At 41.2% G+C, this 27234-nt stretch overlaps 5 protein-coding genes across 6 annotated transcripts; 3 read left to right on the plus strand and 2 right to left on the minus strand.

Annotated features, from left to right (window-relative positions):
* Positions 1–6713: 6713 nt before the first annotated feature.
* tut (tumorous testis) lies at positions 6714–7732 on the minus strand. 2 transcript variants are annotated; one of them, XM_070285666.1, is made up of 3 exons: positions 7472–7680; positions 7228–7400; positions 6714–7164 (listed from the first exon to the last, which is right to left on the minus strand). In XM_070285666.1, exons 1-3 carry the CDS (start codon positions 7541–7543, stop codon positions 6762–6764), a joined length of 648 nt encoding a protein of 215 aa, XP_070141767.1. In that variant the 5' UTR covers positions 7544–7680; the 3' UTR covers positions 6714–6761. The 2 variants fall into 2 exon arrangements, with proteins under 2 accessions (XP_070141767.1, XP_017019428.1); XM_017163939.3 differs by having other exon boundaries at positions 6716–7164; positions 7467–7732.
* Positions 7733–7751: 19 nt separating this feature from the next.
* Positions 7752–10785, plus strand: LOC108072674 (uncharacterized). The gene is made up of 2 exons (XM_017163912.3): positions 7752–7893; positions 8714–10785. Exon 2 carries the CDS (start codon positions 8734–8736, stop codon positions 10351–10353), a length of 1620 nt encoding a protein of 539 aa, XP_017019401.1. The 5' UTR covers positions 7752–7893; positions 8714–8733; the 3' UTR covers positions 10354–10785.
* Positions 10786–12564: 1779 nt separating this feature from the next.
* On the plus strand, positions 12565–13240 carry LOC108072696 (uncharacterized). The gene is made up of 2 exons (XM_017163933.2): positions 12565–12712; positions 12794–13240. The coding sequence occupies exons 1-2, from the start codon at positions 12692–12694 to the stop codon at positions 13019–13021; spliced, it is 249 nt and encodes an 82-aa protein (XP_017019422.1). The 5' UTR covers positions 12565–12691; the 3' UTR covers positions 13022–13240.
* A 2554-nt stretch (positions 13241–15794) lies between these two features.
* Positions 15795–16427, minus strand: LOC108072691 (as-peptide 126). The gene is made up of 2 exons (XM_017163927.2): positions 16343–16427; positions 15795–16274 (listed from the first exon to the last, which is right to left on the minus strand). Exons 1-2 carry the CDS (start codon positions 16349–16351, stop codon positions 15828–15830), a joined length of 456 nt encoding a protein of 151 aa, XP_017019416.1. The 5' UTR covers positions 16352–16427; the 3' UTR covers positions 15795–15827.
* Positions 16428–19634: 3207 nt separating this feature from the next.
* On the plus strand, positions 19635–20384 carry LOC108072692 (cuticle protein 38). The gene is made up of 2 exons (XM_017163930.2): positions 19635–19691; positions 19934–20384. Exons 1-2 carry the CDS (start codon positions 19680–19682, stop codon positions 20318–20320), a joined length of 399 nt encoding a protein of 132 aa, XP_017019419.1. The 5' UTR covers positions 19635–19679; the 3' UTR covers positions 20321–20384.
* Positions 20385–27234: the final 6850 nt, after the last annotated feature.

Raw genomic sequence — 27234 nt, forward strand, 5'->3', positions numbered from 1 at the left:
TGGCCCGAATACCTCGAATACTTTCAAGAAGCCATATCTTTTTTTTTTTGCCTCTTTCGATCTGTGCCGAGTTCCTTATTAATTTCTTGAATGCTGCTTTGGTATTTCTCTGCCCGCCGCTACCGCCTGACTGCCACTCATAAATTGCGCAAATTCCTTTTGTTAGAGCGTCAAAGAAAAATGTCAGAGAGGACGAAGGGGAACGGAGAGCAGCATCAGTAGGAGCAGCAGGAGATTGTGTGGTCACATCTAATTTCTCTGCATGTCCCGAGCACGCTTATTAAAGAATAAATCATTGGGCTGCACATGGAAAAAATATCAGATTTATTTTTAAGGAGTGAGGGAAATCCATTTCCAATAAAAAGTAAATATATTATAGAAGGAAAAACGTTATAACTGTCATTATTTTATATATTTCCTATATATTTTTTGTACTTAAATATTTAAGTATATATTTTTTAAATAAACAATTTAATCCCTATTAATAAAGGGTTTACTGCCCATTTAAGTGGTTTATAATTTACGTTTCCACTTTTGTTCCGTGTGATTGCCGCTTTCTGGAAAAAGTGACCAACAAATACGTCACAAGGAAGGAACCTGGCAAGCGACAATCAAGCCAAAAAAAAGGGGTGGAAAACGAGAAAGGAAACCCAACTGGGCTAGGGCAAAGGCACTGCCCGGATGGTTAGCCAAAGTACATTATAGTCCTCGGTCGGCTGCAGGCTGCAACAAATGTAGCAGAAAACCGCAGCCGAGAGTAGTGCAATTAAATACAGGAAATAATGGCCACCACAGCAGCAGCAGCAGCAGTAGCAGTGGCGCTGCTCCACTTGGAGATGGGTGGTGCCAGTCGAGGTGGTTCGAGGCACACAGGAAGCGACAGGATGCAGGAAACACTCGCCCAGCATCTTGGCCAGCAGCAGCAGCCGCTGCTCTGTTGGCCAACAAAATTTAGAGGCGGAAAAGAACTCGGCAACATCCAGCCAGGCAGAAGCCGGTGAGCGCTGTTATGTAGACACATTAAATGAAGATGGCTCTGGGGAATCTCAGAAACGGATGGGCCAGGCCAATGGGCTATACATCTTTCAGCAAAACATTTTCAGCTAAGAGATGTTTTGCGGTGGAAACCAAGAAAGGGTATTTATTTTAATAAAGGAATTTTATAATCCAGAAAAGTATGAAATGTAATTAATTTGGAAAAAACTTCTGGCGGACTGATGAGAATAGAATAAATAAATTAAAGGACACTTGATGCTAAAAACACAAAAATAGACCCAAATATAAATATATAAATAAATATAAAGGAACAATAAATTCATAATAAATCCACATATTTTCTTCAGCTTTCCTTTTATTAAAAAACTTTTACATTGAATAAGAAACAAAGCATTCAAATTCCAACTCAAAACTACAAAACTACATACCTTAGGCCAAATTTTTGAAGGAAACTTACTGCAGGCCATTTCTAATCGAAATTCTTGGGCAAATACTTTTATTTAGAAGCCCGGAGAGTGGACTTCCTAATGTAGCGCATTTCAATCAGAGCCGGACAACATCTGGCTTGCGGTTTGCCCAGTGTCCTGCGTCCTGCGTCAGACGTCTCAAAAGGCCATCGAATATGCCACTGTGCATGTGTGCGAAATATTTTATAATTCAATTTTCAATTGGCAGGTTTGGAATCTGTATATATACATATGAACGTATATGTCAAGCTCATCTACATACGGACCGAGTATGTGTGTGCAGTTCGGCTTCTAATTGAATTCAATGTGCACTTAAGCGACATCCGTTCATAATGAAATTTCGCAACAAAATTGTGTGGCAGGGACAAAAGAGAGTCGGCAAATATTGTTGCTATGCTAATGCAAAGTTTTGCCTCTCCTCCAATATACATATTTTTTATTGCACCATAAATAATGTGAAAAGCCTGGGAGCCTGGCAACGAAGAAATTGAAATTAAATTGCCTTTCGTTCGACTAAAGGAATCCGAGATGCCGTCAGCCCGGCTGCACACAACCATATTCTATCTGTATACACATACATATATAGTGGTATTCCCCTGTATATATATTTTTATTCCATTCCAGTCCGTTCTATTTTATCTGATGTTTTATTTCGCACTCTGCAAATAATCGATTGTCAGTCAGCGCCAACTGTCCGTTTGACTCTCAATTGGAATGTTAGCTAAAGTATGAGCAGCTGCTTCAATATTGCGCATAGCATTTCAAATTTTCACACACTCTGAGAAAATGCCAGGAAAATCATGAGGAGAGAGAGATAGAGAGCCATAAAGGTGATCAAATAACAATTATTGTACTATTTAAACTCAACTTGCCAGTCAGTTGGCAGTTAATTAATGGCAGTACATTTGACCTCGTTTGACTTGGGGCTAGATTCTGTACATTGTTTGCCAGCTTTATGGGTTTATGTGAATGTCTATAGCATAAATAATGAATCAATAATATATTTGTATAAAGTTACTAAGGAATAAAGGGTAGAGACAAGCAGCAGACTTACTGTTAACAAGAAACCTAATTTTCTCAACATTTTGCGGGATTAAAAAACTAGTTTAAAAATATTATTAGCTTATTTTTATTCCTAGTAATCCTTTTAAATAAAACCTACATAATTCCTTTTCATAACTCAAAATAAATCCCTTTTTTCTCAGTGTTTTTTCACCAAAGCAATATGGGTTTGATTGGGTGTGCCGTTGGAATTTCTTGCGATTGACTTGGCCTGTCGTTTTATTGATTGATTTGCAGTGCCCACAGCGGAGCTGACAATCAACTTCCTTCCACCATCCTGGCTCCTCCAACGAAGCAACAGCTCCTGCCTTCTTCAAGTCGGGCCCACGCTGCGTATGCGTAATATTGTTATGCCACATCCTTGCACGCAGCGCCAGAGAAAGTTTGCACAAGAAATTCAAGCAATGATCAAGTGTACATTTTAATGAAGCTGGCACAAACATATAAATATGTATAAATACAGAAGAAGAAAAAACCCCATTGCATGCCAATTTTCGTAGTAAAATATATGAGAAATAATATGGGTCCGGGGAGGGTGAGAATCGTTGAAGGAAAGTTTTTTCATTAAAACTCTCGAAATGCGAGAAGACGCCCAGCTGGGCTAAGTGAGTGCAAAATGTTATTTTATTGTCAACAAGCCAAGTTGCCCAAAAAAGCACTCCGAAGACGACGACGGCGACGACGAAAGCCAGGAGGCGCCGGAGGAGTTGTCGTAGCTGATGTCAAAATTTATTTAATATGCAGCATAAACAAAGCAACAAGGACACGACACGCTCGTAAACTCATTTGCCTGCGAAAACAAGTGTTCCCCAGCAATTTTTTAATTCGACCTCCAGGACCTGTCCCCCTCTCTCCCTCCCTCTGTCTCTTATGAAAAATAAATATTTTTGTGCTTTATATACCCCAGACTTTGGCTTGGACAACCCGCAATAACAACTTTTTTCATTAATTTGCGAGTATCTCTCCTTGGAGTGGTGTCGTGGGGCGATTAGTCCCCTCGACAAAAGTCAATAAAAGTGTTGTTTTAACTTTTGGCACTTCTTCCTTGCCGTCGTAGTCGTCGTCGTCGTCTGGCTGTCATTATCCACTTGGGGCAGCATCTGGGGAAATTTTCATAATTTTCGGCGACAAAATTGAATTGATTAATAAAATATGAGGCGGCGGTGACAGGAAGAGAAAGTTTTGGGCAGAGATCAGGATAATAATTGGTTAGTATTTGCTTTTAATAGAAGGTTTACCAGCCTTTGAAATGGAAATAAAGATGCTACCATAAATATTTTGTAGATAAAAATATATTTCCTATATTAATTATTAAAATAAGCAAGTAACTAATAACAATTTAGGTTTATAATGAATATTTAAAATTTTTGTTGTTTTAAGTAGAAAAAATTCATTATTATAAAAATCTACCAATTCCCATTTCCTATTTAAACTTGTAAGCTATATATTTTTTAAACTTGTGATGTAAACTTTTGTTTTAATAATTGCCCAACTTTGTTTTGATTTAAGCTCATGGCAGCTCAACCATTAAAACTATCCTTTGCTGACACAGAGATAATTGGAGCTTGTTTTTTCCTCTCATTTTTTACGAAAACTTTTGTTATGACATCACTTTTTTTATTTTTTAATAATATTTCCGCGCAAAAGTTAAACACACTTAATATTTTCGCAGCTGCTGGGTATCCCATCAGCGTTTATGAAAACATTTCGCAGCTTCACAGCAGTGGTTAACATGCAAATTGCTATCTGTCTTGCCAACTGGTTAAAGATGGTTATTCCGGTGCTCATCTTAAATTCTGGCTACCCAAGAACCCATTATTCAGCCCAGACCCATCTCACTCCTGGCTAAAACCAAAGCTCTGGCAAAAGGAAAGCCAGGGAAAACAAGCAAAGTCATCCATATGCATCATGCATGTCGGTAATAGCATTTCCAAGCCAACGACAAGTTGCTTAAAAAATCATCAAAAAATTTCGCGTTAAGTGCTGGAGGTTTGTGGAGGATCCTCCTTCTTCTGTACCTCTTTCTCCTCTGCCACATCCGCATCCATATCCAGATTTGCAGCCAACATCCATATACTCATCCTCGTACACGTTCACATCTGTCATGCTCTTTGCAGCAGTTGCGGTTAGAGAAGTGCACGAAAAAAAGGAAAACTATTTTTAAAAAATTGAGGGGAAAATGGGAAAAGGGTCGAGAACGAAACTAAAACCACAGGGACTTCCACTGGCGAAAAATTCATCTTAAAGCTTGAACTCAATATGTGCATAACTTTCGCTTTCCGGTGACAGAGGCCCCCCTTTAGTGCTCCACCTTTGTCCCGGGCAATCTGTGACCCAAATCCCAAAGACCGTCGCCTTAAAGCCTAAAACAAACTGTGTCAGTTGGCAGCCCAGCCGCTCCTCCACAGCTATACTCCTCCACTTGACTTTTATGCCTTCCCCCCGTTCCGCACCCGCCATATCCTTTGCTGCTCGCATCAAAAAGCAAATATTGGCACTTGCCGCAATAACCAGGTAAGCTCAGGCTGAGTTCCCCTCTATCACCGGCTGGAAAATGGGTCATACTACACCTACACTTGGCCAAAGAGAAATAGCAGTGAATTCTCAGATTTAATGGGAATTTCAGTGAGGTTTAAACTAAGCCTAGGTTTTAAGAGCTCTTTAAGAGATGCCTTATATGATTTCTAACTCTTAGAAAAATACTCTTTAAATATCTTAAAATTTCTCTAGTTTTCCCTATTTTCTTGAACCCATTTGTTAACTGAAAAATCCATGGCTAGCATGCTGTTATAGTTTTACCCGACTAGAGGAAAATTAGAAGCAAACTTTAAGCCATTGTAATTGCGTCACAGATGCGGCGGCTTTAACCCTTCGATGGGATGAGATTGCCATGGGTTAAACTATATGGCATGGCTTTGCAATTGTAATGGGCTTTAAGTGAGGGAAGCGGGGCGTGGCTTGTCGCGCTTGAATTAACAAATTAATGCAAATGCTTTCGGAAAACACATTCGCCCGGGAAGAAGATGATGATGTCTCGACTTGTGCTTAATGCAATGAATATTTATGAGGCTGCTCTCCTTCGAATGTTTTTGCCAAGCCAAGCTGCTGCTTCCCATTTTTGCATCATCTTGTTGGCTGCATTTCGATTTCACGCCGTAATTTAATTGCAGCAGTGCAGGAGCAGGATAACAACATCCGTTTCCTGCCTGCCGCGACATCCCGTCAAGTGCGGCAATCGCATTAGAATGCGCAGCGGACCTGTCCTGTTCTGATGGATGATGGAGCTGGCAGCTGCTCCAGGCCCCCTTCAGTTGGACCCCGGACTCCGGACTCGAGACTCCGTCTAACACAATGCCCGCCTGCGGCACAACTCCTGCTTACTGCACTCATTTAATTGCATTATGCCGCAGGTTGTCGCATTGCCCTGAAAGTACCGAGCGGAGTCCTGGCAGCTCCACTCCAAAAGACACTGCATTATTTTTTGCATGTGAAAAACTGCATTTTCACCCAGAAGCATCAGCAGCTAGCTGGGTGTTTTTGTTATTTTTTAATAGCTGCTCCCTGTTTTTGCCCAGAGTTAATGAAGTCAACAAGCTGCGGCTGGAGGGAGCTTCGGGTCAAAGGTGGTTCAGGAACAAAACAATGAACATTTAACAGGCAGGCAATGCATGTCCTTTGTAAGCATGAGATGGGAAAAGTAATTCACTAGATGATGTTCAGCATTTTTTCCTTGCTTGTTTAACATTTTAGATATTTTCCAGAACATTTTCTGGGTATATTAAATAAAAGGTTTTTAGTTTATGCTTTGAAAATTAATTTTTAATTATTCTAGCTATCTAGTAATTATAAAAAATATAAATTAATACAAAAATGAAACTAAACTATATTACCAATAAACTGTAAAACTTTTATACATAAATGCCAATAGTTTCATTAAATAATTTGACGTTATAAAAGTAAAAAAATTAAAAATAATATTAAATTCTCCTTTTCATTTTATTTGTAAAAACTTCTCTGGAAATATTTAAATAAAGTTTGAGTTTTAAGAATTGAAAAATTAAAAAAATGAAGGACAAAAACTTAAGAACTATAGAATTAATTAAGTAAATTGGATTTTAAGTTTAGTTTAGTTTAGGAAATACAAAATCATAACCCTTTCTAGAAGTTATATGACAATGTATTATTAATATTTAAACCCTTTAAAATTCTTCAAAAGTTTACAAAGTCTCCTCTTCTTTAACACTCCTTAAATCTAAAACAATTGCACTTGCTTGGTTCGGGCAGCCGGAGCTCCAGGTCCAGTTCCTGGCAGCACTCGGATCTGCCATACCTGCGGCTCGCCGGATGACACTTGTCCAGCCAAGAGATGTACGCCTGGGGGCCAAACTTGCGGATACTGTTACGCAGATCGCGATGGGCAAAGGCGGCCGCCTCGTTGTTGCGATACTCTAAGATATAGGTGAATCGCTCGTGTTGGAGCTCGAAAACGCGCATCATGGTGAACGGCGAAAACTTCCGCATCTCGTGGTACAGCTGGACGGGACTGAAGGACTTCACACTTTCGAGGAGCAGCTCCCGGGCATTGAATGAATTATACACGCGAATGTTCAAGCGCCTCGTCTTAAATCTTTGTGGCAAACTAAAATTAATCAAAATTAATAAAATACTACTTTTTCAGGGAAAGATAACCCCAAATACTCACATTTGTATAGCCTTGGTCTTGATCTTCTCATCAATGTACTGGAGATAGGCAAAGCCGCGACTATCCCCACAAAAGTCGATCTTGTAGCGCAGGGCATAGATCTCGCCCAGGGCACTGACTATCTTTATAATCATCTCCGGCGAAATGTTTTTGGGTATGTCTCTAAGATAGATCTAAAAAAAAAAATAAAAACAAACTAAACCTCAACCCAATGGAAGGTTTTAACTTGGAAAACTCACCTCACCAGCTCCCAGCTCCAGTGAATCTCGCAAGTCCTTGGCCAGTTCCTGGCGTGTGGTAATATAAATGGTTCCATTCACTTGGCTTTTGTGGTACTTGCTATCAAAATCCATTTCCACCGAAGAAATAAATCGCAAGCAAGGGACGCGTGCGCAGAAAAGGTCCACTATTGGTGTGGCCAGACTATTGCTAAATTATCGATTTCAACCATGTTGATTATAGTGTTGTAAAACCCAAAAAGCATTTGAAATTGTGTAAAGTTTTCTTTTAGTACTTAATTTACCTCTGAGAAGTCTGTCTGAAAATATATAAAAGTGGTTTATATATTTTTATATATAAAAAAAATCGTGATAAAAATATATCTTTTTAGCTGTAATTTGTGAACTTTTGCTGTCCTGCGCGACTGTTGTATTCTATTTTTGCAAGGTATGTTTATGCTATTATGGCTTTCAGTTTGCTTTGCATGTCGGGGCATTTCTTTGCTTTTTGCTTTGTTCTGACATGCTGCGCGTGCTTTTTTCTAGCTCATGTTTAACAATATAAATTTATGCAGGCGCGCTTGCAACTTTTGCACAGCTCGTCGTCGTTTGCCACAAGCCGCAGCACCTAGTGTACGTATCGCTCTTGTTTTTGTCGTTGCGGTTTAACCCACCGGAGGCCGGGGCCCCATTCTCCGTTAACCCCCAAGTGGGCGTCAGGGGCCATCTTGATGGAGATGGAGGTGCTGCTGGTGGTGGGTGGTGGGAGGTTGCGGTGCACTCAAGTGCCTTCTGCCACCGCCGTCGCTGCTTCATTTTCCTAATTTATACGCGCGCTGTGCTAATGAAAATTTACGTGGCAACGCAACCGCACACTGAGCTGCTGCTGTTGCTAATGCACTAAAAGAAAATTAGTAAATAAATAATATTAAATTATTTAAAATGAGATCAAAAATCTATAAAGGATTATCTTAGAGTTTTTAAGGAAGACTGTTTTTAAAGACCACAAAGTTTCTCTAAATATTTTTCCCCCAACTTGTTTCTTATATCTTTTTAAATAAATGCAATATTTTTCCTTCGAGTGTTCTCCAGCTTCTTGTGCTTATTACCAGAGTTATGCCCCAACACTCGAGGCATCACCAAGATGTCCTGCAGCTCCACTTCCAGCCCCACCCCTTCTTCCAGTGCCAGACCACTCTCTTTTCTAATCTCTGGCAGCAGGCTCATTTTATTCACTTTGGCAATAAAATTTTATCCGTTTTTTCTAGAAAAATATATATGACTAAAAATGACTGAACCTAGCGAAGCATGGCTGGATTGGCACTTCAAAACACAGCTGCTCACCTACAAGGAGGAGGACTTCTCGGCGGCCTGTAATTCGGATCGCGTGATCATGACCAAATGGTTACAGGTGTTAAAGGCAGCGCCAGCCAGCCAGAAGATGGCCCGCAATAGTTTGATGCTACTCATGCACGGCCACATTGGAGACTTTGGCTTCCTAAGAGCCCCATTTACGGATGTCAATAATTGCTATAGAGATCTAAACCAGGTTATAAATGGCTATCATGGGATTTCACTACTTAAGCCGGTGAATAACGCCAGATTTATGGGTAACAACCAAGAGAAGAAGGGACCGCAACGCATTGCGGGTGGAAGAACTACCACTCGTTCCAGATCCCTGAAAGGGATCCCTAAACGCTTGAAACTGGATCCCATTACGGAGGTCACTGAACCTTCTAGCGCCTTTGCCAGCAGGGTTAATCTGCTTGAATGCGATTCCCCAAGGGTTCCTTTGGCGCCTGCAAGCACTAATGTCAGGCAGAAGGTTCAAGCCATCGAAAAGGAGTTGTCCATGAATAAGCCACCTCCAATGCAAGGCTGTTTCATGCGAAGCTGCCGTAATGACGCAAAGTTATTCTCCTCCATTGGAGATGCCAATCGGCTATCACAGAATCCTCATTTTCATAGAAGACAGGAGAGGCTTGACACTCCCAGTCCTGTAAGCAAGCTCACAGCTCCATTGCCAAATCAGTGCACTCATCAAAGCCACTGCAATGATACCGAAGAGGCCTCCCCTAATCAGGATCCCTATATTCAACAATGGAAGCCCCCTTGTGGCTGCTCTAGTGCTGTACAAAATGTGAAAAACTGTTTCCAGGAAATATCAGAGCTTTTAAAAAGTCCAGCCAAAAATGACACTCCTGTCTTGGAAAGTATCAGAGCCACGGCTCCACCACCTGAATCCCCTAAGGCTTTTCAAAAGATCAAGGCTCTCTCCTCGAAGACCCGACTCGAAGCCGGCCGGTCCATTCCAAATAGTTATCGTCGAGATAGAAGTATAATGGATTTGCTGAGGCGTCAGGAAGAGTTAAGACTGCAGTGCCTGGAGTATTACAACTTGGATGGCACTCTCAAAGATGACAAGGAACTGCCAGTACCAACATCCCTGCCAGATAGCAAAATCGATGGCTTCTCGATTGGCGCCACCAAAGCCTTGGAACGTATAAAATGCTGGCGCGGAAAGCCCTATCAGCTCAAGTTCTTTAGGACCATTTTCCGGGGATGTGGCCTCAAGTACGATGTTACGGGACGTGTAAAGTCTTTGGATCGTCGCCTCGAGCGGGTGGCTCTCCAATGGCTGCACAGCACAAGGCGTCGCAGCAATGTGCATCAAAATCCGCCAGAGAGTTTGATGGAGCTGCTCGAATATCAGAAGGCTATCAAAAAGGAGTACATGGCTCATCTGGCCGAGATCCGAAAACTATGTGAAATCCAGTGCCGGGGAGTCATTCCAAGCGATATCCTCAAGAAGATGTTCCGTTGTCTGGACAAGGAGTACGAATCGGCACAAGGAGGTGTAAAGAGATTGGATTGTCAGCTGGAGGACATGTTATCCAGCCCCTGCTAGGGTTTGTACTACTTGTAACAAAAATAAACACCGTTAGCCGCTGCTCATTAATTCATTTAAATGCCAACTAACGCTTTATTAAATTACAAACCGGCGAGCGTGTAAAAGGGATTCGGAAGAGAGCAGCTGGTGGCCGCCATGGGGCCCTAGCCGAGGATGACTACACAATAAACAAACAATCTACTCGTAAACAGCAGCCATTTTTTAATTATGCACTGTTTCCGCTGCAGCTTTACGACAAAACCGAAAGCTGAGCTGAGGTGAACCGAGCTGGCGACGGATAGACGACATGAATACCCTTTAAAAAATTACCAAATGATTCAAAAAGGTTTTTTTAATTAGAAGTATGACTGCTACTTTTATTTGTTCATTTTGAGGATTTTTTAATAAAATCTTTTGTACTTTATATTATTGTATTCAGTTTCTTCGATCTTAACTGAAATAAATAATTGTCAAACATTTTAAAATATATTTTTTTTTATAAAAAACATTTATTTGTTAAAAATAATTCATTTGAGCCCTTGTATTCATTTGGTTATTCTTTTTTTTCTATTGAATTAAATTGTGTGGCTAAATCTTATAACTTATATACCCTCATTATCCCCTACTTATCCAGGGTAGCAATTACAACACGAAATACAAGAAAAATGGCTGCCAGCTGCGACTATTTGCCATTTTGTAAGCAAGCTGGGAATTAGCAGCGAAACCAACTAGAGTAGACAAAAAAAAAAAAATGAAAAAATGCTATGGAAAAAGCAATGAAAAACTGTCGCTAAAAGCAGTTTTCCCAAGTACTTTCCATTGAGTTGACTGGGCGTGGTCAAGCGGAGTTGGTCCCTCTCCGAACTCCAACATCAGTGGAGGCGATGGTCAGTGAACTTGGAGCAACCCAAAGTCCGGCTTGCATACACATATAATTATAGAGCAGACATCTATATAGTCTATACAGTATATACATTCACATAGTTATAGGTAGGGCAAAAGTGATGGCTTCATCGGGTTCTTGGTTCGGGGTAGAATTTATGGTCTATATTCGGAAATTTGCATAGAACGCTTGTCTGAGTCTGCATTAATTAATTATTTATAGCTTGCGAATCAAGTCTCCCCCCTTCTTTGGCCTTGTTTGCTCAGTTGCAAAATTTACTCGCTGTGTCCTAGACTCTTCGAAAGGCTTTAAGCAAGACGTCACCGTCACCCGTTGGGGTCTTATCTAACAAAACTGATCGAAAAATATGGTTCTGATTACCCTCTCCTCCTCATAGAATAATATATTCCCGATTCCCAACCTCATGTGTATGAAAGGCACGCACACGTAATTATAATTTTTACAACGTCTAAATAAACGCAAATATTTTATGCGAACAGGCTAGTGTCGGGGAGTGCGGCTAGAGGGGCTTTGAGAAGTATATAGTATGGTATATAGTAGTACTGAGTCAGGTAGGGCGGTTGCTGCTACCTGTAATAATGAATGGCAGTCCAAAGAAGGTAGCGCGACATTCGCTGCCAGCCATTAATTGTAGGAAAACAAAGGGTATCAGTTGCCAGTTGATTAGGCCAGGGTTTTTGGCCAACTTGATGACGCAAAGGGAAATGGAGCTTTATGTGGATTGAGTTGGTTCAGAGAAAGGGAAAGGGGTGTGACTCTGTTGCTGTAAGAATTATGAACAATAGAGAATTGTAATTAGCTTTACTATATCATTATTATGATCATTTTGAATGTTTATTATAACTTTTCTTGTCTCGAATTCTGAGAATTCTTTGAGGATATATTTTAAAGATTCCTTAAGTAATAAGTTAATTAAAGGTAAGGTAATTCAATAAAAATTATTAAACATTTCTTTAAAATTATTTTACTGCCTTATTCAATAAAATCATTTATGATACTTAAACATATTTTGTATATATCTTTAATAAGTCTAAAATAAAGAAATAACTCATCTTTAATAACACAATAATTTTACCAAATTACTCACGACATTATTAACTTTTAATGATCGAATGATTTCTATTTTAATGGCCCACAGAGTATGCATTATTTCATCAATTTAAATCTTTTACGGCCCCGCCCGTCTTTATATTTATTCTTTCTCAACAATTTCAAATGGCATTAAGAATATAATTTATGCCGCTCAGCGCGCTCACAGGTCTAGCAATATTAATGATGGGCCCCAACTTCTCCGGCTCTCTCCCGGATTCTCCGCGATTCTCTTTGGGTCCGCACTGGAAAGGCTATAAATATGATTGACTCGCCGGACCGAAGGGGCAGTAAAAATTTTGAATTTCAGACGCCAAGTCGGCCCAGAAGAAGTCCTGGTGTAATCGAACAAGAGAGAGAGCCATGTTGGTCAAGGTCTTAATGGTGAGTAGAGGCGGAGGACGACGCTTGGATATATACTATGTATGCATCTGGATATCACAAACGTATCAATAATCCTGCCAGCTCGCATTGCTCGCGTCCTTGGGTGTCCAGGCGAAGCCCCAGCTGTTGGTCTCGGCGCCCGTGAGTTATGCCACCGCCGGAGTGGGTGGCGCTGCCTGGGTGGGACACGCCTCCGCCTACTATCCGGCGTATGCCAGCTATGGCTATCCGGCCTACGCGGCGTATGCGTATGCACCGGTTTATGGCGCATACGCCACGTATCCCTACTATCCATATCTCAGGCGATGAAGCTGGCATGCGTTTCTCCAACGGAAATGGAAATTTTACCGAGAACACAATATTCCATTAATCACGCTCGGTGTGCGTGAGTGTGCGTGTGTAGTTTGATTTAAGAAATTTAATTGTTCAGTGTTTTGTTTTATTGTTAAAACGCTTTTTTTGTATTTTGGGTAATCCTAAATCATAAATAAAGTCAAGCTAAGCTTGAAAAAGAATAATAAGAATGTATTTTAAAAGTATATTTTATACAAAAATAATTTGAAACTTAAATTCCTTCGAATTCAAACTTTATCAATAATTTAAAAATAGTTTTTATTTGATTTTAAACATTCTCTTCTGTTTTTCTTCTAGATTTCTTTTTGAACTTCCATTCAAATTCCTTTTTAAGAATGCCAATTTACCAATTGTTTGTTTACCATAAAAAAGAAAGCATATTATTATGCTATGCCTTCTCCCTTCTCCCCAAATCCAACAATTGTTTATTAAAAGTTCCCAGAAGAAGCCACTTGGAGCAGCTTCGAAGTTTCTCCTACCGAAATCGGAATAATGCAAATCCTGTATTTATTTTTGCCCAGCTTTTGCTTGTGTGTATGCTCAGAATAATCCTGTTCCTGTAATGTTTTATTTTCCCCTGCGCTCCTTATTCGATTTTGGCGCCTGAAATCAAAGCGGCAAAACACTTCTCGGCCGCATAAATACATAAAATGATAAACAAATCAATAAATGGCAAAAAGCATCATCTACCTTCAGCTGCCTGGGTTCTGTGGGATTTTCCATTTGGGGCTTTCCTTTTTCTGCTGCTCAAATTTGCTTACAGCTGCGCATATTTTCACTTGCACGTCTTCAGGCTGGGAATAGCAACAGGGGAGGAAGGAGGGGAGCTGGCGGCCCGAAGGACGAAGGATGTCTGTGAGTATCCTGGTAACCCGCTACTGATTTACCTTACGTGTATAAATCTTTTATTCATGTAATCCATTTGAAAAACACGTTTGCACATGATTGTGTGAGTTTCGTTTCGGAAAAAGAGGGAATCTCCACCGGCAGCATATGGGTGTGTGTGTGTGTGTTTGTGAGGTGTGAGTGTGTTCTTGATTTGAAAAATCGTCAAAATTATATAAAGTGAATACAAATTTCATTTGCTCGGTTTTTATTGCCTCGCCAGTTGCCAGACAAACACATTGGTTGCCAATCGTTACCAAGCGAAAGCCACAGTGCTGGCAATCAAAATAGTTGCTCTTTGCCTTTGACTCTGTCTATGATTTAACCAAGTGTAAATTAATTTGGGGTTATTTATTTGAAGAGCAGAAAATATATAGCATTTTAAGAAGTCAAAAAGGTAAAAATAAGAGTTATAATGTAAATAAACGCAGTGTAAAAGAGAGATATGTTGGAAAATAACGTAGTTCACTAACTAATGAATAACTTTTCATTTTAAAAAATTTTATTTATCTTTCTCTAATATATTTTTAAATATTTTAATATTTAGATTAATTTCCTTTTCCTAACATTAAATTTTTTATTTAGAACTCTCTTAAACTTTTTCCTCATTTATCAAACAGAATCCTTTCACTTTACCTTTCCTGCCTTCTCATCTCATATTTTGGCCTTACTTTTGACAACTTTTGGCCAACAAAAATAACAAAAAAAAAATAAAGAAAAAGCAGATGACAAAGCCCGATAGGAAGACGACAACAAGTAAGTAATATTCAACGCGGAAAGGCAAAAAGTTGACGGCGCTCAACGCCGTTTTATTGAATAAAAGGTCATTAAATTTGGACGCTATCTGTTGCGAGAACTTGTGAAAATGGAGCAGCCGGAGCGAGCATTTTCCCCGCCGTCTCCTCGGATTTTTACTAGCCTTTTCCGCTTAGGTAGCAAACTTTACAACTACTTGGCATTTACCACCTGAGAAGGGGGACGAAGGCGGGCGATGCCAAAGTTATGATAAGGAGCAGCAGGAGACCACACCAATGCCGGAGGGCCAGAGCTAGCGGCTCCTCCACGCGGGCCTTTCAACGCGCAGGACAAAGTCAAGCAGAAAACTTGACTGGAGGAGCCGCTGGCTGCCGGCAAGGACGAGGGGTAAAACGAGCAGGAAACGCGCTGAAAGGAAGCATATTTCATATAGAAAAGAAATCCTTTTAAATGGAAAGTTTAATCCCAGCCAAGGCAGGGAGCGCAAACTTGCTGCTAGGTGCCGATGTGGCAGAGGGAAATCGGTCCAAAAAAAAAAAGAAAAACTAGGAAAAGGGGACTCTCCAGATGCCCGGCTTTCGATAAGAACTAAGCTGAACTGAACCGAGTGGAAAAAGCGGAGTACAAATTGCTCCCCAGCAAACGCTCAAAGCCAAAGGAGTTCATTTTGTTGCGGCAAATCGCAGAGCGGAGCTGGGAAGCAGCACCGTAAAGAAAACTGGTATTAAATATAAGTTATGCTCAGGCACTCTTCTTGGGGAAAATATATAAATATACTATGAATAAGCAACAGCTAGGGGAGTTTGATTAAATTACAAGATGGTTTTCTATTCAACCATAAAGAGTATTTAGCTTTAAGAATTTTAAAATCAAATCTTAATGAATTTGTAACCCATCAGGGGGACATCCTTCTTTATAATTTGAATATAAAGTAAGGAATCCCTGCTATTAGAATTACTTTCCAATGATCTAAGTTAAGTTTCTTGATGATCCACATTTTCCCCTTCATTTTCCCAGTGTCAACACTTCTCATAAAGAAAAGAAAATCACTTGCTTGATATGTACAATTCTTTATTTACACAGATTGGTCAAGATGGGATTGTGGGAAGATAAAGCCTGTTTACTTCTTCAGCAGAACGGGGGCAGCGGCGGCGGCAATGGGGGCAGTATAAGCTGCTGCCACCGGAGCGGCAATTGGGGCGGCCAACGGGGCGGCCAACGGGGCGGCTGCGTAACGTGCAATGGGGGCAGTGTATGCGGCAGCATAAGGAGCAGCGAACGGAGCAGTGTAGGCGGCGGTGTAAGCAGCAGGAGCAGCAATGGGAGCGGTATAAGCAGCAGCCACTGGAGCAGTGGCAGCGGTGGCAATGGGGGCGGTGTAAGCGGCGGCAGTGTAGGCAGCTGGGAAGGCGGCGCTGTGGGCCACGGTGTTGGCGGTGTAGCTAGAGGCATAAGGAGCAACATAAGCGGCACTGCCCACCACAGCCGGAGCAGTGTACGCCAGAGGAGCCACAATACCGGGCTTGGCAGCAGCCACAGCCACGACAGCGAAGAAGCAGACGGCGAACTGTGATGAGGGATTAATCTTGGTTAGTTACCCTTTTTTTTAAATAATGAAAACCCTTAAACACTTACGTATTTCATGTTGATTTTTGTTGGTTTTTTGTTTTGGGTAGCTGTGACTACTTGGAGCTGTGAGCTTGATTTGATATCGAGTTGACCAGGCTGGCCAATTTATATAGTGCCCAGTTGGGTATCCGGCGAAGGTCGCACTTGGCCATGCAACTGACATCGCTGGCAGCTCAAAGTCTTTGACTCCGTTCCAGTTTAGCCCGTCGAATCCGAAACCAAATCTTGGCACGTGCCAAAACCTAATTCGATTTGACTTTGTGGAGTAATTGAAATGCGCCAAACCCAGGCCACAAGGCGGAACAAAGGCCGTAAAGCAATTATGATCGCAAAATCCCTCAGGAGTGGGGGTGGGAACTCAAGTGGCGGAGAGTAAAATGGCTTACCTTAAATATTAAATAGTTGGAGTTTAACTTATATTAATATTATGATTACTTTTAAAATTAGTATTAGTATTATATTAACTCGATATTGTCAAATAAATTATTTCTGTTACTAGAATATTAAACAGTAACAAATTAATAATCAAATTCATAACATAATAAATTAGTTTGAGGTTTAAAGAATTATTTCCTAAAAGAAAACAAAAATGTTTCTTTACTTTTCTAATTATTTTCTTAGCCTCAAAAGTCTGCCTCTTAACTCTAATTGCTCTCAGCTGTTATGATTTAGTAAAGTTTATATTTTAAATAGCTTCTCTGAGCAATTTCGTAAACTTTGAGCCACCCCTGGCAACCTCTTTCACTGCCTCCCCCTATTCCTACACCTCTCAATACCCACATCGAGCCGCCTTTGTTCCCATGAATAATTTGTGGAAACCACTTAAAAGCAGCTCTCTGCCTCCTCCTCCTCCTTCCTCACAGTTTCCCAAATGTCGCTGGCATTTTCTAGACGAATTCAAAACAGAAATTTTTTAATAGACTTCATCTTGATGAGGGGCCCGGGATATGGTTAAGGATACGGATGCGGATACGAATACGGCTTAGGAGGAGGCAAGGCACTCGGCTGGGGGTGTCATGTGTGCCATTCGCTTTTTACGGCACTTAAACGACGCATTAACGCGTACGCACAGCTGCTGCCACGCCCCTCAAACCCACACGCCCATGTCCTACGACTGATGCAGACATAACCCCGGCCAAGTCAGAGGCAGTTGCGCCTTTATTACGGCAATAAACTCAACTTGGGGCAGGGACAGAGTAAGGGTCTGGGTCTGGGCGAAAAAAAAAAAAACAAGAAAAGTGGCGCAAATATTTCACGCAACTTGTTCAAAGTTCCTTGATGATACCCTTTAATGAGAAATAATTGAGGGGTTGTTGGTTACATTTTTAAAACTGGTTAGAAAATTAAAAAATTATTTGTGGAAAATTTTAAAAGCCTGCCCTTATAAGCGGATAATTATTGGAAGGCTTTGGTTTCCAGAGTATTTTTCCAATTTATTAGTTAAATTTTTATTAAAAAGATGTTTAGAATTTTTATTTCGCTAAAAAGGATACTCTATAGTCGAGTAACATCTGTCTAGCATTTCCTTTGCCTTCAAAGTCCTGGGTCCTGAGCTTTGTCCCCGTCAAACGGAGCGAATTTTTGTGCGCGGCTTTTTGTGGAAATTTCTTGCTTTTTAATTACTTGCTGGCACTCGTGGATACATCCACCCCTGCTCCAAGCAGCCTGCTGCCTGATCCCTACTCCCTGCATCCAGCTCCCTGGGGATTGCTCTTTGATATGCTCTCCCCACTCCATGGCCACTCGAGAGTTGCGGGCGCTGCACTTGAAATGGCCAAAGGAGGACTCACAGTTCAGGGAAGGGGAAGTGCCATCAAAGCTTTTAGGCGGATTAACCAATATAATAATTTCAGTAGCAAGTCCTCGCCACAAACTTGACAATGAAAGCAACATGGCGGCCAGGATGACGATGAGGATGAGGTGGCAGCAACACCCGCCCAAGTCAAGTGTCAAAACAAATATGTTTGCCGCCTGCGGTTGCCGGAGGAGCAGTTTTCAATTCGAGGCCAGCTCCCGGCTGCATGATTGTGCATTTAGTAGACGCCAGCAGGACCATCCACAAAAGGATCCCAAAGCGGCATAGAGATTGGAGAGCGGAGAGTGGAGCCAATAGGCTGGCTCGTATGCACAGGCACATGGCAAACACTTGAAGCTGTACAAAAGGATGCGAAGGAGGCGGCAGGATGCGCGCCAAATCCTTCGGCAGCAGCATCATCATCAACAGCACACAGAGGAACTGGCAACAATTTGATGCACAGGGAACTAGTTTTAGTTGTTTTCTTTTGCCTTTATTTTAATATTCTATTTAAATTAGAACAAAAATATTTCAAAAATTTTACATTTACTTTAAAGTTGGAATTCAACTTTGAGAATCAGACTTTCATGTGTTTTTGGATGCATTTTCTCTGCGCTTTTAAAAGGCAATATATTGAATTTTTCCCAGTGTTTCTCCACCTCAATCCCCAGAATTTACTACCCTCTCTAGGGAGTGCTTCTTCCCCTTCCTGTCCTGGCAAATTCATCCGTTTCCCCACCATTCGAATGCATTTCAGAATTCGCGTAATTGGCATTTTTAAGCAAAATTCACGCTTCAACACTTTTTCAAGTGTGAGACTGCCATTGCCGGGGAGTACCGAGTCCTGCCAAAGGAGTGTGGTAACTGTGTGTGCATCCTTAGGACGAGTGCGAAGTTACACACGCGGAAACCTGCACTCGATATTTCTAATTAGTGAGTTTTAAGCTCTTTGCCAGCAATTTGCGACATTTATTAATTAATTTCTGGCAGCAACGAGAAAAGCATTATTAGACTGTGATTAGCCGGCTTTATTCTGGGCCATTAAAATAGGCAGCCAACGTTAATTGAGCGGAATAAGCCGATGAAACGCTTTGGTTTACAAATATATATATATGAAATGACTCACACGACTTAAAGTTTAGCCTTTAGGTTTAACCCGCTGGCCCTAATAAATTTGTAAACGAATTGCAGCCGCCAAGGTCAGGGCCAACATCGAACACTCCGTACAGTCCGAGTAACGGACGCTCAGGCACGCACCAAAATAAGACATGGCCAGGTGTAGACCACTAAAATATATATAAAATAAAATGAAAAAGAATTGGAGATGGAGATGGCTGCGATCCGAGCCAAGAATTGCGCATGCGCAACGTCGATCGAATGTCGTTGACTTGGCAGCCATCGATGGCTGAACTACGCGGCGTGACCCGCATCGCTAATGCCGCTCGAAAAGTGTAAGTGGCTATAAAAGCCCCGGGCGGATCTTCGTTGGACATCACAACCCAATTGGCCATCCACCAAGTGACAATCCAAAAACCAAAACCTATCAACATGTTCAAATTCGTAAGTTACACAAAAGAATAGGTTTTTTAAAACATAAGTTTAAAAGATTTTGCCGAATTTAAAAATTTAATTCAATAAATTATTTTCTACATAAATTATTAAGATTTATAAAACTTTAAACATTCAAAAAACTTTAAATCTTATTTAATGAAAAGTATTCAACAAAATGAACCTCTTTAAGACTACGTGATCTGGAATAATCGTTTTTACTTAACCAATAAATTAACTTTTATTTTTTGCAGGCTGCTATCTTCTTCGCTGTTGTGGCTGTGGCTGCCGCCAAGCCCGGTATTGTGGCTCCTCTGGCCTACACCGCTCCAGCTGTGGTGGGCAGTGCCGCCTATGTGGCTCCCTATGCCTCCAGCTATACTGCCCACACCGTGGCCCACAGTGCTGCCTTCCCCGCTGCCTATACCGCTCCCATTGCCGCCGCTGCTTACACTGCTCCCATTGCTGCTCCTCTGGCCGCCGCTTATACCGCTCCCGTGACCCGCTTTGCCACACCCTACGCTGCTCCCTTTGCTGCTCCTTATGCCGCCGCCTACACCTCTCCCCTGGCCTACAGCTCGCCTTACCTGGCCCGCCCGTACGTCGCCGCCGCTGCTGCCCCTCTGCTGCTGAAGAAGTAAATCAACGAATTTTGAACCCTAAGGAAATATTGCCCCATGAGCTTGGCTCATGGCTTGGCTTTTATTTCTTTGTAAACCCAAGACTTGTGATGAATTAAACTTTGTAAGAATCAATTTGTATAGTTTTTTATTCTATTTAAGAAAGTTTATTTGGGGGATAAAAATTGGGGGGAAACCATGCAGAATAAAGTTGGAATAACGAGGCATATAGATAACTATATCCACAAGAGGGGTTTTCCGAAGAATTTATTGGAAGCTCTTTTGAGTTTATATAATTTCCATTCCTTTGCTTTTTTCTGAGATATATTCAAACCTATGGACTGGAAAATCTCTAAAAATTTCGGTGACAACTCCGGAATGGGTTTTTATGGATTAGCATGCAAAGCGTTGGTATTCGCATATTTAAATTGCTCCATTAGCGAGCTGCTGCTATTATTTTTTTTTTTTTGTGTTGTGCGACCATTTGCGCTAAGCGTTCAATTATTGCTACATGTCGAGGCTGCGGATTGGGGCTGCATATCAATGAGGATTGTGCGGTTGTGAACCTCTTTCATCTATGATGAAATTGTTGCGGCTCAAGCTGCAGGCTTCAATGAGTTCGGATATCCTTGCAAACGCCCCTTGAAAATCTACCCAAAATTACCGCAACAACCGCAAGCCACCAAAATATGGGTTAACACGAAGCGCCATTACCCCGAATCCCTTCCAGCTCACAGTTTACAGCACAGAGCTCCCCAGCTCAAGGCAAACAAACATCAGAGATGACATACCGGCTGGGAGCAGTAAATTAAAATTGACACCTGATGCTGACACAATTTGAGTGCTCCGACTCGGTCGGGTTTACTTGACTTGGCTGCCAAGTCCCGGCGCTAATGAGGCCTGAAACCAGAATGCGTCAACAGTTAAGGAGGCTCGGCTCGTCTCCTCCCAATGATAATGATTATAACGATAATGATGATGATGGTGATTTTGATGACATTCGAATAAGGTGCTCCATTTACCCAAAACCGAACCGAGCCACCCCTTCGTGTACTTAATCATTATTAAATGGCATATGAAGAGCCTCGGCTGAGCACTTTAGTGAAGAGATTTCGTGGGTGAGACTCAAGAGCAGCGTTTCAGTTAATGAATCCGGGTCAGGGGGATGCCGTGGGAAGTGATACGGAAAGCTGGCTCAAGATTGAAGCTATCAAGGAGAATTTTAGAATTTCATTTCTTCGCACTCATTTCGCTATAGAATATTTATAATAAGTATTTGTGGGTTGGACTTGAGGGGAAAGTGTGTTTTGATAAGTACAAGTGAAGGACGTTTCACAGAATAAATAATAAACAAGAGAAGAAAAGCTGATTTTGGGAAGCTAACTAAGCCAAAAAAGCATTAATTTCAATTCAGAAAGCGGCTCTGCATTAGTTATATAATAATTCAGAAAAAAAGGGTACCATAAGGATTTTATAAATTAAATAACTTAAAACCCCTTACCTTTTTTACCATATATCGATTTTATTTTCAGTTATGACCTGAGTTTTGGCCCAAAGTTAAAATGAAATTAAGTTAATAGTCTGGAATCTGTTAGCTGAAGGATCAGACTTAACTTTATATTGACCATGACCAATGTTTGAAACTAAAACTTATTCAATTATTGGTTTTCGGGGCGTCCTTTTCCCTTCTTCACCCCTCCAAAAAATAAAAGAAATCCCCCCAAATGAGGCAGAGAAAGGAAGGGCGAGCGAGAGTGAGGCCCGACGACTGTTTGACTTTATTGTTGACTTTGTTAAATGCGGCTAAATGGGCGTAAATGATCAGCAACAAAAACAACATTGCAGCAACAGGCGGAAGTCCTTTGCAAGTGTGTGTATTTTTGGCTGCCTGTATCTGTGTGTGTGTGTTTGGGGAGTGAGCAAACATAGAAGGGTTAAAAGTTTAAGCCGTGCGTGTTTCCGGGATTCCTGGGAACCGGGTTCTTGGCTCTGCTGGGAAAAACTTTCTGCATATGCTGGGATGCTAGAGCTGGAAGCTGAAAGCCGTCCGCCGGCAGATTACCGCAAATTTTGCGCTTGAATAATCGCCGGTGAAAAGGGGGTAACGGTAACTGCTTGCGTGCAAAAGGGACGGTGGGTGGCTTTGCAGGCGGTTGCGGAGATACCGGAAAGAGATGGCCATACAGCCAGCATCCACTTTCATTACAAAAACTGACAGCGCGTAAGAAACTTCTTGCGGTTGCTTTTGTACGTTAAACTCAGCGAAATGTAAACAGAATGCACAGAGAGAAAAGGTTTTTGAATGTACATAAATGTACATTTTAGGGTTTAAATTCGTTGATTTATTAATCTAATAAACCCAAGCACAAAATATCATTCCGAATCGATCTCAAATCCCTTGATAGAATAAAAAGGGTATAATAATATTCTTTAAATTTTGTTTAAAAACAATTTAATAATATCACCAACATTTGCATAGCAAACTTTGTTTTACTGTACGATCGAAAAAGGAAGAGAGAGAGTGAGACAGAGGAAGAAGCAACAACAAAGCGGAAATACCTCATTACAACAAAAAGTCGTTGGGATCTTCTTCTTCTTCATCGTTTGCTCCTTTTTTTTAAGGTTCTTCTTCCACCTCCGTTGCGTTGGAATTATGCGGCATTGTCTAAAAATGAGTTTTCGTTGCTTGTTGCTATTTTTACGTTTCATCGAACAAAAGCAAAGTACCTTGCCGGAACAGCAACAAGAACAACAACAGCAACGAGAACGAGAACAGTGAAAACACGAACAAAGAGCTGAAAGCTGGCAAACATAAAGCATTAAGCAAGCTTCGGCTGGAAAGGAGCTCAACGGGTGCAGGGGGAGGTAGAGAAAGCGAGGGGCAGGAGCAGCAGCGAAAAGAAAAGGACGGACAGACAGGCGAAGAGAAGACAAGCCGCAAAACACTCAGCTAAGGTAGCAGCCCAACGAACCATCACTACTGCATCACTGCACCTCACTCTCCTGCTTTCCCCTCACTCATTCCATGGCACTCTCCCAAGCTCAGCGCCATCCTTCTCCCACCCCCATGCACAGAGCTTTGCAGAGAGCATAATACGCACGCATTCGTGACGTGTAATGCAACGGCAGCTGGCAGGCGACAAAATGTGGCGAAAGCGAAATCAGTCATCGGTTAAAAGTGAGTTTAAATAGTATAAAAAATTTATTCAACCATTAAACTTATAAAGTAATATAAGCTGCTTAATTTTGAGACCTTCAATTTAAGAGGCTATATTTTTTATGTTTTAAATAAGCTTTAGCAATTTTATATCATTGATATAATATTTTCTTTTATTTTAAAAGCCTGCCAAAAAATAAAATTAACTTTAAATTGATTTATTTTTAACTATAATATTAATGAACTTTAAAATATTTTATTAATGTTTAATCGTCAAAAGATTTTTGTCGCCTGTATGAGGTTTTTTCCTGCTGGCTAAAGAAATGCAGCCGCCTTTGTAGTTATGTGCATGATGAAGAAGCGAGCTTCCTCCGGCCCTTAACCCCCGAATGCCATTTGCCGTGCCATTTCTTGCCCCTCAGTGCCTCGGTGCCTCAGAAATGCCGGGCTGCTGGCAGTCGTCGCATTAAGTGAAGCACGCGGCATGTTGGATCAAAATGAAGTGCTGACAACGCAATGCTTGCAATGTCCTGGCAGCCGCCGAATGTCAGGACAAGTGGGGTGGAGGAGGGGCGGGAAAAGAAGCAGTATCCCCAGCAGATGAGGTGTACCAGGTAAGCATCTTATGGCAGACCGCAGTCCTAAACAAAAGGATGCGATAGTAGAGTGAGGCTGTGAGTGGTATGTGGCAGGTCCTGCTTCCCGATGGCTGCTGCCACTTCAATGGCTCTCCGTCTCCATATCCTTTATCCCTCTTTCGGCTCCAACGGGCTGTTTAATTTACGCGCTGCTATTATTTTAATCTTTTGCGCTACACACAGCGTGAAATCACTTTCACCTGGCCCCGAGCACCGAGCTTTCCCGCTGGAAAGCTATAGCTTCGTTGAGGCTTCAGCATTTGGTCGGGGGTGGCCATCGCCCAGAGGCGTCTTCTGGGTCCAAAGCATTTAGCACCGTAAACAGGCACATATACACACACAGCAATGGCCGGACTAATAGCAGTCATAAATCTTGAAATTAATTTAATTTATCGGTGCGTATACTTAATATTAACTGGAAACTAAACAATGCAGGACTTGGCCATATATCAGGTTAGATTAGCATTTGTTTATTTGTCAATTAAAATAATTATCTTTATTAGTAGAGAATTAATTATATTAGTGAGATAATAATAGTAAAATCGGTTGTTGATTTATGTTTTTATTAGGAATATTTATCAATTTTTGAAAACATGTAGCTAATATTATGAAAATCCTTTTAATAATAATGGATTTTATTTATAAAATTGTTATAAGTCATTTAAATTATCTTAAAATATGTTATATTTTAGGAAATAACAATAAAAAATGGATTATCCGAATGCACATAAACACGGTTTTAGGCTGAATTTTCAACTCGTAAAACATAGCCTACTTTTTGGAGAAAGGTAATTCTCTCTTAATAATTTAATACTAATAAGGTTTATTTAAACGTTTAAACAGAATATATAAATATATATATCCAATAATGTTTGAAATTCTCACCTGCACTGTGCCGAGACACACCTTAACCTCCTACACCTCTAACACTTCGTCCGCGTAAGAGAGGGGTCTGAGACAACTCGGGGCGTGGCAGTGGGACAGAAGGACAAGGAACTGCCGGAAGCCACTGTCAGTTGGGTTGGCCTCAAGGTGCTGCAGGATGTGTTGTCGCTACCCATCCTTGGCATTTACCATTGCTTTTTATTGTTTTATGTGGCTGTCTTTTCCGGGAGTTTCCCCCACCAACTTCCTAACCACCCAACACCTGCTTGCCACTTCAAGGTGCGAAATGGAAGAGGTGCGCTGTTCCGTACATCATCGCTTGCTTTGTGCTCTCAGCACTGAAATCTTTTACAATCAACATGAAGGAGGAGCAAAGCAATTTTGTAGCCAAAAAAAAAAAAAGAAAAGACAGGCAGCTGAACGGAAGCGAAGCGGTGAGGAAAAGCGAAGCGAACATAATGCCTCAAATCATTTTCATTTCTTGCATGCGCCTGTCTGTACTGAGCTGACTCAAGATGAGGTCCTGGCTCCTCGGATCCTCCACGCGAACGACTGCCTCATTTACGCGTCTTCCACTCCCCTCTCCGACATCCTTGGCCGTTTGTGGGCGTTTTTACGGCTCCGGTACTCAAAGCGCTTAAGCTGGTAGGGAGCACTTCGCACTATGCCAGCACCAGCAGCCACCCTACCTAGTAGCTCTCTCGACATTACAATATTTTAAAAGATTTACTGACCATGTATTTTCAGCTCAGCCAGCAAAGTGCAAAAAGCTGTAAAATATTGCGTATACGCCAAAGTGCCACCTGAGAAGCGCTGCACAAAGTCAAATCTAACAAAGCATAGCTAAGCGTTTTGCCAAGACTTAAATGGGGTAAAACTAAAGGAGTTGAAATTAAAGTATTTTCAACCTCCCCCGAAGGTAAGCTACTACATTTGGGGCTTTTCCTTCAAAAGGATAATAAGGCAAGGCAAGGACTAAGTGAAGGAAAACAGGGTTTCTTTCTGCTTGTAAATATATATATTTTTTGAGTCAGAGTTTATATTTAAGATATTTTTATTTATATAATTTTTTCCATAAAATATATATTAATATTATTCTTAATTATTTAGTTTTATAAGAAAGCAAGCTTACCATCACTGCCAAATTTAGAACATTTATTTACCCAATACACAGTGAATATTTTAAGTTTTTGGTTGTCGGAGCAGCAGCCAAAGCTGCGTAAGTGCAAAAGTAAATAGAATTTTTAAGTAAATTGGGGCTGGCAACTTATTTGTTCGCAAAAACTAAGACCCAGCAGCGGTGCCAACACTTTTGTTCCAAACTTGGCCGACATAACTCACCCAAGCAGGCGGCCAAAGGGTGCATGTGCATGTGCATCCTTAGCAGCGTCGGGTGCCAATGCCAGATCCAGGAGCCACCACAGCACACACCACCAGCCGTGCAACAAATGGTGCACATTACAAGGGGCCCAAAGCTACTTTGCCAGCACCCAAGGAGCTGCCACGTAGAGCGACTCACATATTTTATTATCTGCACAAGGAGGCGGGAAAAGAAGAAGGGTGAATTTCCACAGGACGCCCCAGAACCAAGGACTCCAGACCGTGTGCAACAAGGCGCAGAACTTAAGCGGCGAAGACAAATTTTTATTGCCACAAGCCCAAGTCGATTTCGATTATTGACTGCAGGCCAAACTGTTGCACAAGGAGACAAGGATCCCCATGCTGGCTCCCAGTTCCACTTCCATTCTCAAACCTATCCTTTCCGGCTGCCAGCCTGTGTCTGTGGCTGCTGTCGCCGTCGCTCATTTGAGTCACATTTTATTATTTTCGTGCATTTATCGTATGCTCGGTGGCATTTTATTTTATTAGCGTGACATTTCAATTGATAGACCCTCGTGGCCCTGCTTAACCGACTCCCTTCGATTCTCTGGCCAAAATGTGCGCATGGGAGCTGCAATATTTGAGTGCTTGAATTGGTTGTTAGAAGCGTGATTTTATTTTGAGCTAAGGTTGTTTATTTAGGGAGAGTTATTAAGTGAAATAGGTAAATATATGCTGTTAAGTGTGGTTTTAATAATTAAATATATATTAAACAAATTTTTAGGCTATTTAGTGAACAAAATTTCCGGCAAAACTAATATTTAAAATATATTTTTAATCAAGCATAGGGAAGACGGACATGGATTATATCAGTACTAGTTATTTAATTTATATAATTTATTATAATACGAAAAAAATAATTAAATAATTCTTTT

This window comes from Drosophila kikkawai, chromosome 3L, assembly GCF_030179895.1.
Source record: "Drosophila kikkawai strain 14028-0561.14 chromosome 3L, DkikHiC1v2, whole genome shotgun sequence".
Taxonomy (NCBI): Eukaryota; Metazoa; Arthropoda; class Insecta; order Diptera; family Drosophilidae; genus Drosophila; species Drosophila kikkawai.

Excerpts from the sequence above, each read along its gene's own strand:
- tut (XM_017163939.3), bottom strand. The coding sequence starts at position 7,580 with ATGGATTTTGATAGCAAGTACCACAAAAGCCAAGTGAATGGAACCATT. Across the intron at positions 7,401-7,466 it reads TGGAGCTGGGAGCTGGTGAG|ATCTATCTTAGAGACATACC; the intron begins GTGAGTTTTCCA and ends TTTTTTTTTTAG. Across the intron at positions 7,165-7,227 it reads AAGACCAAGGCTATACAAAT|TTTGCCACAAAGATTTAAGA; the intron begins GTGAGTATTTGG and ends GATTAATTTTAG.
- LOC108072674 (XM_017163912.3), top strand. The coding sequence starts at position 8,734 with ATGACTGAACCTAGCGAAGCATGGCTGGATTGGCACTTCAAAACACAG.
- LOC108072696 (XM_017163933.2), top strand. The coding sequence starts at position 12,692 with ATGTTGGTCAAGGTCTTAATG. Across the intron at positions 12,713-12,793 it reads TGTTGGTCAAGGTCTTAATG|CTCGCATTGCTCGCGTCCTT; the intron begins GTGAGTAGAGGC and ends TAATCCTGCCAG.